The sequence below is a fragment of the Myxocyprinus asiaticus genome, chromosome 10 (assembly GCF_019703515.2).
Source record: "Myxocyprinus asiaticus isolate MX2 ecotype Aquarium Trade chromosome 10, UBuf_Myxa_2, whole genome shotgun sequence".
NCBI lineage: Eukaryota > Metazoa > Chordata > Actinopteri > Cypriniformes > Catostomidae > Myxocyprinus > Myxocyprinus asiaticus.
In genome coordinates, this window is record NC_059353.1 from 16,728,461 (window position 1) to 16,745,533 (window position 17,073).

At 40.6% G+C, this 17,073-nt stretch overlaps 1 protein-coding gene across 1 annotated transcript; it reads left to right on the forward strand.

Moving 5' to 3' along the window:
• The first annotated feature begins 4,569 nt into the window (after nt 1-4,569).
• LOC127447360 (uncharacterized protein KIAA2012 homolog) lies at nt 4,570-17,073 on the forward strand. The gene is made up of 14 exons (XM_051709177.1): nt 4,570-4,590; nt 6,493-6,585; nt 6,780-6,872; nt 7,524-7,616; nt 7,716-7,782; nt 9,381-9,579; nt 10,494-10,698; nt 10,787-10,867; nt 10,948-11,062; nt 12,523-12,959; nt 14,581-14,786; nt 14,875-15,047; nt 15,258-15,477; nt 15,720-17,073. Exons 1-14 carry the CDS (start codon nt 4,570-4,572, stop codon nt 15,889-15,891), a joined length of 2,175 nt encoding a protein of 724 aa, XP_051565137.1. The 3' UTR covers nt 15,892-17,073.

Here is a 17,073-nt window from a genome sequence, read left to right on the forward strand (position 1 = left end):
GGTAAGTATCGTCACCTGGGTTATGATGACTCTAACACCTGTCTCTAATTATAGTGATGGTGGAGGGAGACCTGAAAAGGCATGCCAGAGCAGAGAGAGAGCACCAGAGAGAGAATGGCAAGAGGACTGGTGGCCGAATGACTGGCAGAAATAACTGCATAGTTCTGAGAGACAGTTAAAAAGACCCTGTTTGAGTTGGCCACTGAGAGCCATGTTCCTTTTGTTTTATCTGAGTGTGGAGAAAATAAATACTCACCTCAACTCTTCACTGTCTCCTGACTCCTCCATTGTCCATGAACTTAGATCTTTTACAGTCACGAATTGGTGTAATCCAAACGGTGTGGAAAATGCTGTCTTTTCACAGGACATTGGAGTTAAGGGGATCTGCCAATATCCCTTTGTTATATCCAGTGTCAAATAAAAGCGAGCCGCACCTAACCGATCGAGCAGTTCATCAATCCGAGGCATTGGGTATGCATCAAATTTAGACTCCACATTGACTTTTATATAATCCACATAGAACCGGACTGAGTCGTCACTCTTCGGAACCAGCTCCACCAGGCTGGCCCAGTCACTGTGTGAATTTTCTATTACCCCCATATCCAGCATGGCCTTTAATTCTTCCTAAACCACTTCTTTTTTGTGCTCGGGTAATCAGTAGGGACGACTGCGTACCACTACCCCTGGGGTCATTTCGATATGGAGCTCTATGAGGTTCGTACGACCGGGAAGAGGCAAGAACATGTCGGAGGATTCTCCTTGCCACCTGGTAACCTCCGTGACTTGTGACGGTAAGAGGTGGTCTCCGCAAGGGTGACTCGATCGGTGACTTTTTTTTTTTTTAATTTTTTTAACCCCTTTTCTCCCCAATTTGGAATGCCCAATTCCCACTACTTAGTAGGTCCTCGTGGTGGTGTGGTTACTCACCACAATCCGGGTGGCAGAGGACAAGTCTCAGTTGCCTCCACTTCTGGGACAGTCAATCCGTGCATCTTATCATATGGCTCATTGTGCATGACACTGTGGAGACTCCCAGCATGTGGAGGCTCATGCTACTCTCCACAATCCATGGACAACTTACCACACACCCCACTGAGAGCAAGAACCACTAATCGTGACCACAAGGAGGTTACCCCATGTGACTCTACCCTCCCTAGCAACTGGGCCAATTTGGTCAGACCTGGCTGGAGTCACCCAGCATATCCTGGATTCGAACTCACGACTCGCTGAGCTACCCAGGCCCCCTTCGATCAGTGACTTTTAAGTTCACCTCTGATCTGAGCTCCTCCCTCTCCGGAACCACCATCGCCAAAGTCACAGGGACTGCATCTCTCCACGGTTTTAGGAGATTGAGGTGGTAAATCTGACGTGCTCCGCCTCTATCCGTTCGTTTAACCTCATAATCGATTTCTCCAAATTGCCGTGTGACCTCAAAGAGCCCTTGCCACTTGGCGAGTAATTTAGAGCTTGAAGTGGGGAGTAATACAAGGACTTTATCTCCTGGTGTAAATTCCCATAGCTGAGTACCCCTTTTTTACAGCCGGCTTTGACGTTCTTGAACCTGAAGCAAATTCTCCTGTGTTAATTGCCCCAGTGTGTGGAGTTTTGCTCTCAAGTCAAGAACATATTGAATTTCGTTTTTGCTGTTTGAAGGTCCCTCCTCCCAGTTTTCCCGAAGGACGTAGAGCACGCCGCACAGTCGATGCCTGTACAATAATTCAAATGGGGAGAACCCCATGGAGGCTTGCTGGACCTCTCGTACTGCAAATAACGGGCTCGAGCCACTTGTTCCAATTTCGAGTGTCTTCGTGCACGAACTTACGAATCATATTCTTTAATGTCTGAATAAATCGTTTGACCAAGCTGTCCATTTGGGGGTGGTAAATGCTGGTCCAAATCGATTTAATCCCCAATAATTCATACAGTTCACATAGTGTACATGACATAAACGTCGTGCCCTAATCAGTGAGGATTTCTTTCGGAATACCCACTTGGGAGATTATTCTGAAGAGTGCATGCTGAGATGTTGCGCAGAGGCACTGCTTCCGGATATCGCATTGCGTAGTCCACCAGAACCAACACAAAGCGATGCCCATGTACCGTCCGCTCTAATGGCCTGACGAGGTCCATAAAAATTATTTCGAAGGGGACCTCGATCAATGGAAGGGGGTGCAATAGAGCTCTTGGGGTGGCCGGCGGATTCACCAGCTGATGTTAACGGTATGCCGCACACCACCTGCGAACATCCCTGCGAATGCCCAGCCAATAAAAATGGGCCATTATATGGTTCAGTGTATTTTCCTGCCCTAAGTGACCCGCCATCGGATTATAATGAGCTGTCTGGAATAACATTTCCTGATGGCTCCACGGTATTAATAATTGGGTTGTATCCTCCTTTGTCTGAGCACCCTGCATTACTTGATACAACCGATCCTTGATAATTGAAAAATATGGCTATGCGAGTACAATGTTTAGATGGAGGTGCTGACCATCAATCACTTTTACTTGATCAAAGGCGTGCCTAAGGGTCTCATCTCATGTCTGCTCCAGAGGGAAATCACCAGCCGGGAATCCTCAAAGGGCTGGGGAAGCTGAGACTTCCCTCTCCCTTACATCCTCCTGATGTGGAACTGACGTAGATGGCCCCGGCTCCACCTTCCCAGCCAGTGAGTCACACACTACACACTGATACACTTTGTTGCAGGACCCATCCATACACATTCCCCTTAATAAGGTTGTAAATGCCGGCCAATTAGTTCCTAAGATTAGTGGATGGGTGAGGTGGGAATTAACTGCAGATTCGACACTATGTTTTTGTCTGCGAAATTGAATAGTGACTGTCACTACAGGGTAACTTTGGATATCCCCGTGCACACACCTTGTATCCGCTGGCTTGTATCCAGAGCAACAGACTGAACCAAGCTTTGGTGAATGGAGGTTTGATTACAACCTGAATCCACCAAGGCTTTATATTTACCCCCCCTTAATACTCAGAGGGGGCTCAATCGATCGGGGGAAGCCTGTAGTGTGTTGGGGACCAATGTCTCCACCTCCATCGTAGGGCATCGGTCCTGGAAATGCCCAGGTTCCCCACAGCTCCAGCAGACCGGCCCTGACTTCACGGTTAACAAAGGTTAATTCACCAGCCTGTGGGGGAGAGCGGAGAGGGTTAGGGGAAACTGGCAGGTTGAACACCCCACGGGACCGGGAAACCAGTTTTGGGGTAGGAATTCCCCGTTTCCAGGGAGTAGGAACAGGGTGAGGGGAAGGAAAGGGGGAGGGAGGAGAGAAAGAGGGAGAGAGAGAGAGAAGAAGAGGGATTGACGGCCCCGAATACACTGCCAAATGGTCCTCAACCAGCTGGATTGCCTCCGTCAGCAACACTGGCCGATGGCACTGGACTCACTTCGCCATCATTTTCGGTAGCCTGCTGACAAACTATTCCAGTACCACAAGATCGATAACAGCTCCGGCATCGCAATCCTCTGCCAGCACCCACCTTCGACAGGCATCACGGAGCTACTGGGCAAAGGCAAACGGACAACTGCACTCGCTGAACTGCAGGGTGCAGAAGCGTTGCTGGTTTTGCTCCGGATTGCAGCCGACCCACTGCAGGATGGCCAGCTTTAGGCCCACGTACTCCAGGATACTCGCGACCGGCAGTTGTTGGGCTGCAAACTGTGCTTTGCAGGACAGCAAGGGCAGCAATCAGGCTGCCTACTGGGTGTTGGGCCAGCCGCACGCTGCAGCCGCCGATTCGAAGAGATTGATGAAGGCTTCGGGTTCATCTTGCAGCCCCAATTTCATGAGCGTGATGTGGGGTGTGGTCATGGCTGTGGCCGGTGTCGCTGCTGGAGTACTCCTCTGGGCCATCAGGCTCTGTAATACCTGTCGGTCCTCTGCGTGGACATGGAACAGGACCTGGAAATGCTGTTCCTGCTCCGCATGTAGGTCCAGGAGGGTTTGATGCTGCATCTGGTGGATGCCTGCAAGAGTCGTGATTACTTCAGCTAATGGCGATGAATCCATGACAGTGTTTTCTTCCTCCTAATCCCGGATTTTGGCACCACTGTGATACATCTAGCTTTCTTTGTTAAGGAGGAAGCAGGAGCCGGGTAAATATCCAACATAAGACTTTTATTTCTCCACTTTTCAGTGACACACAAGGGTTTGCTTTTCAGCATAACAAAAAACATACAGAACACACCGTTCTTCCTGGACATGCAATTTTGTTGATATTTCAATGAAAAGCAAACATATAAAAATATATATAAATTACTGTGGCGAGGAGGAGGGCGGGGCCGGGCAGTGAGGACACACGCCCAAACTTGAATTGGGCTAATCAGCCAGGAGGGGGATAAAGACGAGCCGGATGCGCTAGTTCAAGAGAGAGAGAGAGAGACACACATGTGGCCACTATGTGTGTGTGTGTGTGCGTCTATATGTTTTATGATGTTTTAAGATTATTTCTGTAATAAAATTTAGTTGACTGCTCAGCCGGTTCCCGCCTCCTCCTTGCCCATCCTATACCTGTTACAATTACACACTAGACTATCTATATCAGATAATATGACTAAGTATCCTGTTAATGTAACAGTATCCTGCACAGGGACTAAAAACAAAATGTTTGTTCTGAAGAGAAACAGTTTTTGTTCTGGTTCCGGCATTCCAGTTAGAATGAAATAAGAGAACGTTCATAACATTCTTTTAAAGATGACAAAACTCTGTGCTAAGGGTGGAGAATATATACCAGTTGCAGTGTTGGCAGAGAAACAAGGGACCTGTTCTGGAAAAACAACCTCAAAATACAGGACTTGTCTCAACCAAAATCAGCGAAAATAAGCAATTCATACTTTTCCCATGTGGGCGAGTTAACAGCAAAGAAATTATAACAAGCATAGCATACAGTAGCCTATATAAAAGAATGTCATTTCAATAAATGTATTCCTGATATTGAATATATCCCCAAAAATATTTCAAATATACATCTGGCCATCAAAAATCAATTAATAGCCTAAATCTCTCTCTCCTGCATGCATGTACAAAGTGCGTGGGCATGTTTGGACTAAACTCCATCTTATGCGGGCCAAATTATTATTATTATTATTTTAACCTTGGTGTATCCAAAGAGAGCACATACACAGACCATGTTTTCCTGGAGGTAATAAAGTCCTGAATTCTATACTGATTTAATAGCAAACATTGGTGAAAAAACAGAAGAGAGCACACAATGCAATGATGGTCTTTTTTCAATAGCTGTAATAAGCCATGTGAAACCAAACAGTATCACAAAGGCCTAAATAAAAAAATAAACTGTATGGATAATTTAGTTTTAATAACAGATCTGCTTCTAAGTCAAACCCCAGAAGCATCAAATCTGTATTAATGCATCATGTCTAAAAATAATTCAGTGAAGACTTGGATACAACAGTGAAATTTACCTTTTACCTCTATTATAAAAAGTGTAATCTGGATTAACCATGCATGAAAATGTTGTAGGGATTTCAATCGATTTTTTTTTATTTTATTTTTTTATCAAAGTAATTATGATAATCTGATTAATCAAATTAAATAGCATAAATAAATATTTGCAGAGAAGGGCCCCCAAATAACACTGTCCGAGATAGATTTATTACAAGGGCTTTTCTAAGGACGTTGTACACATGCCTCAGATGGACGCATTTGGAGCGCCTCGCTTTGGTTGCGTCGTGTCATAAACTGCGTATTTACGTCGATGTATTAATTTGAACATTTAAAAAAAAAAATAGAAAAACATGTCTCAAGATCCCTACTTTCGGAATTGCGCTCCGTCTAGCTGTGTTTGAATGCAAGAACGTGTCAGTCCTTATACTGTGCTGTCACTAGTGTCAAGCAAGCCTGAGTGTGTTTTTTTGTCTGTACAGCTGCGCATTGCCTGTAAAGCTGGTGTTTTGCTTACTGCCCCCTGATGAAAACAGGTGGTACTTCAAGCTTAAATTGCTCCAATGGTAGGAATGTTCTATATTATGGTCCGGGGACATAATGAAATATTCATTTTTTAAATCTACAGCGCAATATGTTGTAATTATATATAGTTGTTGAAAAGGTCTTGACTTGAGCATGTCACAAAATGCTACATCCAGCAGTTTCCTTTAGAATCAAAGCACATGCTTATTTTTTATTAAAAAGAGAGAACCTCCGTTTTTCAGGCTGAAAAACCCTTTGGTTTTTGGTTCCATTCAAAAAATATCGGAACGAAAATTAATCGTATTAATCAGTATACCAGCATTTAAAAAATAGTGTTTTCCCTCTGAAACAATTGAAAAGGACTTTGTTCCCATTTTCATTACGTTCCACCAAAAAATTCATTTTCGGTTTTGTTTTTCGAAACCACTTTTAGTCCCTGATCCTGTTAATTATGTTAGTAGTGTTAAGTCACAGATGAAACACAAATGGCACTCTAACCTGAGAATGAACCGTTTTGTTATTACACTGTGTTGCCATTTTCTATAGGGGTTTACAGTGAATGCACATGCAAAACAGAATAATGCAGAGGATGATGATGATCATATAGGCTCCGACAATGAAATAATTCAGGAGACACATGTGAGTCTTCCTCTTTCACCTATATAGCATTTATAAGGCTATTTTGATATCAGTTCATTTCAACCTCTTTAGCCAAAACGTCTTAATGATCTACAGTATGAAGTCTAAACAATCTTGCAACCATATTGTGGCATTGAAGGATAACTGATTTTGTGGAAATCACAATAAAATACACGAGGTGCTGTTTTCTGTAGGCATTTAAGGTCAATTCCCATGCAAAGCACACTAAAGCCAAGAGGAAATTGGACTGTTTAGGCTCCGGCAGTAAAATAATTCAGGAGACACAGGTAAATATTTCTCTTCCACATGTACACAGTTTAGCATGCTAGTATACGTTTAGGTAACTTCAACTTCTGTGACCATGAACACTTTTTTTATCCCCTTTTCTCCCAATTTGGAATGCCCAATTCCCACTAGTTGGTAGGTCCTTGTGGTGGCGCGGTTACTCACCTCAATCTGGGTGGCGGAGGACAAGTCTCAGTTGCCTCCGCTTCTGAGACCGTCAATCCGCGCATCTTATCACGTGGCTCGTTGTGTATGACACCGCAGAGACTCCCAGCATGTGGAGGCTCATGCTACCCTCCGCGATCCACGCACAATTTACCACGCGCCCCATTGAGAGCGAGAACCACTAATCGTGACCACAAGGAGGTTACCCCATGTGACTCTACCCTCCCTAGCAACTGGGCCAATTTGGTTGCTTAGGAGACCTGGCTGGAGTCACTCAGCACACCCTGGATTCGAAATCGTGACTCCAGGGGTGGTAGTCAGTGTCAATACTCGCTGAGCTACCCAGGCCCGGCGTGACCATGAACTCTTAATAATCTACATTATGAAGTCTAAACCATCTTGTGACCTTGTGATAGTTGGCCTAGATGTTCCAGGAAAATGTTTTTGTGGAAATCACAATAAAATACATGAGGTGCTGTTTTCTGTAGGTTTTTAAGGTCAATTCCCATGCAAAGCAAACAAAAGCCAAGAGGAAGGAGGACTGTTTAGGTTCTGTCAATAAAATAATTCAGGAGACACAGGTAAACCTTTCTTTTTGCACTAATATACTGTTTAGCCTGCTATTATGAGTTATCCATTAACGCCTGCTTTAATCTGAGTCTTAGTCCGTCTCTTCAAAGGTATTTTTACCCGAGGAGAGATTAGAGGAACTGAACAGCTCTACAACTCACCAGCCCAGCAGAACAGGTAAACACAGCACCTGGGTTACCACTCAACAGAGCAACCCAATGAGTAATAATGCTGATCCAGTATAAAGTTCTAAATAGATTTATACAGTTATTTAAGGTCCATTAATCTGATTGTGCAAGCACATTCCAAAAGTGCTGATATTTAGTATAACAGCCCTGGAATGCTTCACTGTTTTTATCACTCCACTGTCAGTCTGTGTGTTGCTCGTGAAAATGTGACATTTTTGCAAAAATATATTATGTGGCTTCATACACGTATTGCTGAATTTCTGAGGTGAAATGTCCACTGAGTGGCACTAAAAAGCAAGATACATTTTCTCCCAAACAGATGAGGTTTTTAAGGTTTATGCTCTATCAAGTTTTCAATCAACAAAACCTACCTCCCTACCCTAAACCTTAAACCTAAACTTAACCTAAACCTAACTGTCATAAAAAGCAAATGTGAGATAAAAAAAAAAAAAAATTACTGAAGCAACCACGTCATTTTGTGGTGCTTCTATGATACTTTCACCTAAAGCGTTGACTCACATGCTCTTCAAGACTTTTACCCCGGTCCTTTGCATCACAAATGTAACACTCTCATCAGCTGAGCTACCGCACAATTTGGTCATGCATAAACAAATGTAAATGTGGTTGGTTATGTAATGCATATATTAAAATGTATCATCTTGCAAGCTTCACGCATTAGTAAAAGTGTTTAGATTATTAGGTATAGTAACGTGTTACTTGGACCCCAGGTTAATTGCTCAGGAACACTCAACGGTTGATCCTGATTTGGCTTCTTTTGGAACTGTTCTCATCAGCATCGCAAAAATAAACAAAATAACTGGATATATTGTGTCTAAAATGTAAATCAATGTCTATTAACTTCTTGTCTTTAGAGCTGTTCAGGTTGTCGTCCACAAATCCGGAAAATAATTCACCATGGGTTCTTTCGGGATGGGTTTTTATAATGGGGTTTTTGAACTTATGAGTAAAATAAGGTCTGTGGTAATCATTACTTCACGATACATGGATGTTTTGTTCTACAACATAAATTACACATTTTCATACCTCAAAAGTGCATTTTTAAGCCGTATTGAATTGCATACTTTTTTTAAAATAGACACATGGCAGCTTTAAAATTCCAGTTTGAGGTATGAAAGTGTGTAATTTATTTTGTAGAACAAAACGTCCACATATAATCAAGTAATGGTCCATGGTTAACTTATTTTACATATAAGCTGAAAACCCCCATTATAGAAACCCATAGGGAAATCCAGAGGGAACCTATGGCGAATTAGACTTCCGTGTTTGACTACAAATTGGCATCACGGCTGAACAGTTCTATGGAATTGTTGTATAAACACAATATCACACTCATAGTTGTGCTGCTGTACTAAATATCAGTGACTGATTCAACATGTACACTAAGTAGTGTCCAAAAAAGTGAGTTCCAAGTTAGTTGGGTCTACAAAACTAAAAAAGTAACTGAAACCCAAAGTAGACTGTGTACACAACTCCAGTTTTACAATGAATTGCTTCAAATCCCTTTTTCAATGTTTTACCTAAACTTCAACAACATTGAATTGTTGAGAAATGTGATTCTGTTCTCAGGGGAGGGGGCCACTAGAGTGCAAAGAAGCAGAAAAGTAAAGGCAACAACTTTACAGCCGGAAACGGGGCTGACACCTGGGTCAAGGAAGTCCAAAGGTGCAGCGCCTGCTATCAGTCCTAAATCAACACATTTCACTTCCCAAGCACATTCACCAGGGGAGTCGACAGAAATTCAGACAGGATTACCATTGGAGTCAGAGTGAGTATCTAGCTCATGTAATGTTGCTCTTCTTGTGTTTGTGTTTATAAAATCTGTCCTGATGTGCAGGATTGGTAAGTATGATTGACACAGTTGTGTATTTTGATTTAAATTGCCAAATGACAATAAATTCTATGAATAATGTTCTCCTTGTGCACATGTAACCCTTCTTTCCAAATAAATGATGCATAAGGATTTGCGCTTTGTTGGAAATGTTTATATTATTTTGCTAAATTGTGACCCGGCCAGAGTGAAGCAGTAACAAAATACTTATTCATAGTTTGTAATTATAGTTCTTCTTATAGTTCTCCATTTATCAGATAGGGTTCAAGGATTTTTAATAACTATGACCCAGCGCTCTGTGTAATTTCTGGCCAATCAATCCTAAATGTCCTTTAATTTTCCAAAATTCTTATTTTGTCCCTCATCAAGTTTTAATCTTTCGCCCCCCTCTTGCTTTCCACCACTTTATCAGTTCTTACCTCTTCAATCATCAGCCCGCTTTGCATTCCTGTTGTGTTTTGGGTGTATACAAAGCTGGTTGCTACTTCAGGTTAGAGGTCAGGCAGAGGTCAACCAGCCTGGCTCCAAGGTTTTTGAGACTCATTAATATCCTGTCTAATAATTGTTGGCATTCCTCTCTCACCCCGTCACGTCACTCCATCCGCCCCAGTCTCAGCACTCTTTGATTACAGATCAAATTTCAGCCAAAACACTTCTCAGAGTGGTGAGAAAGCAGAGAGGAGATTATGGTATCTCTCCACATCTGAGCTCTTATCAGTCAATCTCTCTCACTCCCTTTCTCACTCCTCTCTCTCTGTCTGGGCTATATCTTAATGGGAACACCAGACTTCTGAATTTCGACACTCTTTGCCAGATGATTCTGATTAATATTTGATATCCTTTGTTGTTAGTCTTGACAGCAATGACAGCAAGGGTCATTACAAGAGCACAGGTGGAACAGAAGATGCAGAACACACACGGTTGGAGAAAGTAAATAAAAGTATAAAAGTTAATAAGCACACAAGCAAATCAAAGGGGAAGACAGTTCAAATTTATACAGATGTTGAGGGCCAGAATACCAGGGTCCCTGACGATATCCCTTCTACTACAAAGCAAGTGAGTTAAATATTTATGTTTAATATATGCTTTTATCTCCTGGTTGCTGTCTGCACATTTGTTTAATGAATATCCTCTTAATTTGCAGAAGAAAAAGAAATCAAAAGAAGAGACCGAGAAAGAAATGAACACCAGGGTCCCTGACAACATCACTGCTACCCCAAAGCAAGTAAGTTATATACTAGTCCAATGGCTTCTATCTCTTATTTTCAGTCTGTACAATTATCATAATATCCTCTCAATCTGCAGAAGAAAAATAAATCAAAAGAAGAGACTGAGAAAGAAAAGGAAGGGCCTACAAAATCTCACAACCCAAGAGTTAAAGATAAAAAGAAGAAAAAAGGTCAACCAGCATTTGTTGTTGGTGAGTCTAAGTAGAGATAATAACTCTGTTCGAAAACCTAGTGAACTGCCATTCTGCCTACATACTGTATGTAGCTGCCTTCTAATGTGAGTCATTATGCAGTTATTTTAAACAAATGTCTTGAGTGCATTATATAGACTCTTGGAGCATATAGATCTTGTTATATTTAATTCATAACATGCAGGGTTTTGAATAAATGTATAATACAATAGATGTACATGGAAATAAGATACAATCAGTATTGTTCCAACTGACAACATTTGTTGTTCAACCTTGCTTGCTTGTCTTTCAAATTGTGATTCCATGGTTGTTTACTTGTCAAGTTCTTCTTCTCATGCGTCATAGGTGGAGGGCAGACCAGCTGAAAGGTGCTCGCAACACCTACCATACTGGGGTAAAATTGCTTGTCGATTAGCGCCACCTATTGTAAAAGCGTGAATGTGCGAACGGCGATCATTCGCCTCGCTTTTAATTTGAAAGAACCATTCTTCAGTGATTCGTTACGCATATTCACGTTAGGTGTGCAAAGGCCTTAAGGCAGCATTCATGCTGTTTTGGAGCCTCATAAGTGACCGATTTGGCACACTCTACATAGGCAGCAACTCTGATAATCAATGCAGAAAATAGACTCATAATTAAAGCTGAGGTGTGTAATTTCTGCAACACTACATCAACACAAGGAATGGCAAAAATATAAAAGTTTTTCCAAATACACCATTCGTATGCCACTGGTCAAAAAAAAAAAAGTCTGTAAAAAAAAAACAGATAGTCCTGCCCCAAACTTGTGCTATTGGTTGAGCCGATGTTGCTGTGTCAAGCTGGCCAAGCCGCTGAAACAAACAGATTAATACTGGGAAGAGCCACAGTGTTTACACATTTTGGGGAAATTAACCTACTACTGCCTTACTTACAGTTGTATCTGCATATTAAGATGGGATAGGAGAAAGTATTTTAACAAAAACAAATTACACAATTTTTAACGTTAGCATGTTGCTAAGCTAACATTGCTAATAAACTAAGCAAACAAAGCTCTAGTAAGCAAAAAAAAAAAAAAAAAAAAAAAAATACATTGTTCACACACATATTGGGTAAAATAATCACATTTTTTATTACACTGGACTATTTTTTCCAAAAATTTTCATTACTGATTGAAATATATTTCTCTCACTTCATCTTGGATTTACTTTTCTGGATTTACTTTTTCACTGAGCTCGGGGCAGTGCATTTCTAAGATTGCCTTCTCTGTGAAATATTCTTGCAGTGCTGCCTTAGAAAAGTGTTTCTTAGGAGGGATCATAATTAAGATGTCTTTTGAAACAGCCTTTATGTCAGCAGCACGCCTATTATGCCTTAAAATCACTGGGTTTTGGCAAAAATGTCATTTTACAACAAATCTTCTGAAAACAAAGAAGCTATGAAAGAAAAATCTCATTTCAATTAATTTTCATCATCTGTTTTAGGAAAACCTCAGCCACAGGAAGTAGAATGGATAGCAAATAAACAGGATGAGCCTGAGATACCCATGACCCATGAGAGAGAGGTGATGATGCCCCATGACAAAGAGGATGACAAACTAGAAAACAGTAGCTCGCAGGACAACACCTATATTGACTCTGAGAACGACATGGATGCTGATACAGACTCAGAGAGCACAGAGACATGTGAAGAAGAGGACTTTCCCAGATCAGTGTACAGCATTCACAGATCCCAGCACTCACATGTTACAGCACTATCAGATCCCAGCACTCACAGACTCTCACAGAACTCTCACAGATCCACCTCAGAACTCTCACAGATCCACCCATGCAACAATGCAGCCCTTTCTCTCATCCACCTGCCCCCTCAGCCAGCACACCATCCTGCCTCAAACCCAACCAAATCTGAGTTATGCAATGGTGTGAGTATATCCTCTTCATGTAATCCCAGATTGGCTAAATGATTTTGAGATCCTGGCTCTGTAGGAGCCAGACCATCTGTTGCAGGACTCCTTGTTCCACCTCAGTGGATCTATTCTGTTTGCAAAAGGAATGTTTGGAAATCTAAAATTGATGTTTCCTATTTACACACTAAAGCAAAAGATAAGACAAATGTTTTTTGTGAAACATCTAATGTGCCTTTTGCACAGTACTGTATATGATGATGTTGACATTTACACTTATTTAGCTTAATAACTGACTTAGCTGCTCTTTAGCACAAAACATCTCTAAATGGTGCTCTTTCCGGTGTGCATCGCCCAGTATCACTCATTTATGGCAGGTTTCAACACAAACAAAATGTACTAAAATGAAAAGATTTCAAATTTTCCTGTTTGTTGTATTTGTATTTATTTATTGCCCCTAATTAATTTTAGACACAGTTCCTGAATATGTATAATATACATAATTAAACAAACTATTTAGTATATTCCATGATTATTTATGTATCATATTATTTGTTAAAGTGAAAACATTATGAGTCCGCACTCAAAATAGGAAAAATCCATATAAATGTATTTCTACAGAGGCCACAACAGAGCAAAAAAAAGGTGCCAAGCATAGCAGAAAAACATTATCGGGATCACCCAAAATCAGTGCTAAATCATATTATTTGTGAACATTAGTTAACAACATCAGTTAACATGAACTAACAATGAACAATACCTTAACTAAGATTAATAAATGCTGTAAATGTTAATTTCAACATATAGTAATACATTTTTAAAATCAAAAGTTGTATTTGTTAACATTAGTTAATACACTATGAACTAACAATGAACTAACAATGAACAATTGTATTTTTATGAACTAACATTAACAAAGATTACTAAATGCTGTAAAAAAATATATATATATTGTTCATTGTTACTTCATGATATGTAATGCATTAACTAATGTTAACAAATGGAAACTTATTGTAAAGTGTTACCCAAATTTCAAAGGAAATCAAATTTCTTACTGTTCACATGAGGTAAAATAGATCTGAAACAACCGTCAACCATAAAAAGTTAATGAAATACATGACCTTTCAATAATTACAAATTTGAGGGGTGCTTATTGGATCATCAAAGATAAACATCATATTATGTGATTAAACATAACTTTACGGACAGCTTATGACCTGCTAACCAAGTCTTGCCTTAAGAACAAATGGTGCAACCAAATTACGAACATACAAATGTTTTCATTACTAATTATTTTATCAGCATAACAATTTAAGAGGAAAGCAATTAAATAATTTCTCTCTTTTCTCTCTATTGCTTCCATGCACTCGAGCTGGCATGGACTTCACAAGTTTGTGCAAAAATTGTTGATCAATGTTATCCAGCATGATTTTAGAAATGTTTCCAAAAGCATCTTGTGTGCTTCATTGGACGCAAGGAAATTTGAAATAGTGCAGAATTATAAAATATTTATTTTTCATGTTACATCATAACATTTTTATATTTTAAATATAAAAATATGTCTTTTTGCCAGTTTTTACTTATTAGGTCATGTTACTGTCATATTCATAACATTACATGCTATTCGTCTTTTTATTAGATTAAAAGCAGTGAGGAGCCAGTTAACAAAATAGACAGAAAAGCTGCAGCACTAGCTGAGAAGGCAGAGCGCCGTCGTGAGGAGGTGGAGAGGAAACGGAAGGAGAGAGAGGAGGAAAAGAAGAGACAGCAAGAAAAAGAGGCAAGAGAAGAGACGATGAGAATTGAGCTGGAAGAAGAACAGAGGAGGAGAGCAGAGGAAGCGAGGTAAAACATGCCAAAATAGAAACAAATACTGAAACTACCACCCTATCATACAGACATCGGCAAGAAACCATCACTTTCATATATGCAGGTTACAGAAGATTAGAGAAGAGGAGGAGAGGCAGAGAAGACAAGAAGAGGAGATGGAGAGACAGAGGAGAGAGCAGGCAGTGAAAGAGCGAGAAAGAAGACAACAGGAGGAGAAGAGGAGACTGCTGGAACGACTCCAGAGAGAAAGACAAGAGGAGGAGAAGCGGCAGGCTGGTAAATACCTGTGCAGTTATGGTTTCTGATTGTTCGAGGTCCATAACATGTGACAGTCTTCATATTATATCTATGACTCGGAATGAGTGAAGATAATATCTTACATGGCCATTACACATCCATACAACAACAATTAATAATGAAATAGTTAGCAAATATAATGCTTTATGAACCAGTGAATCAGTGAATACCCTTACTGTATTTGTACAGCTAAACTGGAACGTCAGCATTTGGAGGAGGAAGCTCTGAAGGAGGAGGAACGCAGAAAGCTGTCAGAGATGGAGGAGGCTGACAGACTGGAGTACTTGCGCAGACAGAAGGAGGAAGAGGAGCAGAGAAGGAAGGCTGCAGAGGAGAGGAAGAGGAAGGAGGAGGAAGCAGCGATGCATGCTGAAGAGGAGGCCAGATTGCAGGCTGAACTGTTTGCCAGGTGTCACATCTATGTTGATGTTTCATGAACTTCATGCTTCAAGCTTTATAAAATGGTCTGTTAGTTGCTAAGAAACAGTAATGTGTATATATATATATATATATATATATATATATATATATATATATATATATGTGTGTGTGTGTGTGTGTGTGTGTGTGGAAAATCTTTGATCTACTTATGCTTTCACACACTGGACTGTTTAGGCCTTTTGAGATATATTGTATTTCTCACTTTGACAGGCAGAGGGCAGCACTGGAGCAGCACTTAAAGTTCCATAGAGGTCTGTTTATGGAGGCTGGAGGGCTGGAGCAGACTCAGGATATCTCTCGTCCTTGGGTTTTCTCTTATTTTACCCTGCTGAAGCTGCTTGGCTTGGCTGAACCCACATCTGCTGATGAGGACACACTCTAAGATGCACTGTGATTTCTTCATATTAAGCAAATTCCCTCATCCAAACTTTTTTCCTCTAATGGGTTAATAATGATTGTCACTTTGTCATTAACTCTGTATCTCAGCCTTAAGTTGCTCTAGCTGAAACTGTATTTTCCTTGTGCTTTTAAAATAATATGTTCACCATTAGTACACACAGACATCCACTTAGTCCATGTATTTAAACTAAGCTGCTGAAATGTGTAGTTAAGAAATCTACATTGCAAATGTGAACCTCTCACATACAGTGTTCATCAACTTGGCCCGTCCAGTAGTAGTGAAGCAAGTAGGATACTATTATTTCTATTATAGATCTTTTTCATGAATCACCCGAAAAGAACTGAGGGTTTGAACTCCTGCTTCCGAAACCACTTCTGTCAAAGTATGTACTGTATTTGATGAGAAACGCACTTCTCGGCCGGTAAAACAGTACGCTCTTTAGGTACGAAAGAGGCAGTATGAATAGAATTCAGACATACTAACATCCGGGAATGTACGCATGGTCCTGTGACCAGAATATATGATGTGGCAACAACAACCGGGAAAATAATCCACTCAAGTTCGGTTAAACAATACAATGAGCAACGTTCTTTGTGTATACAGCACTTACTGTTGAAAACAGCCTTCCGCCCCGCAGTTCTCCGCCATTTGTTTTAAATCCAGCGTTTGAACGTGACGTCTCCTCAGTTCCCAGTGCATTGTGGGATAGGAAAGTGTTGAACCGATCCACACTTCGGGTTCTCGCCGGAAGTAGTAGGTCATCCGTGCATTTCTCGCTTACTGTCTTATGAATACTATGGATTCGGACATACTACTCCACTGGCATACTGTTTTTGGCACACTATATAGGGAAGTATGAATATTCGGACGCAGAGTGCTCAGCTTAACAGTTTGAATCAGATTCACTTTCTCAGCGAATCAGCAGTCAGTGAGCTCACAACTGGAAGCGCAGACATTTCAAAATAAGAGTCTCTTTGTGTATTTCGGTCTTTTTCATTATAATTGGGATTGGAGTAGCACAATAAACTGCATCTGGGATTTCATTCAGTTTGCACTCTTATAGTCTCTGTATCTGGGTAAGATTAAACAAAGACTAAGACAATATTTTAAAACAATTATATATATATATATATACATACAGGTGCATCTCAATAAATTAGAATG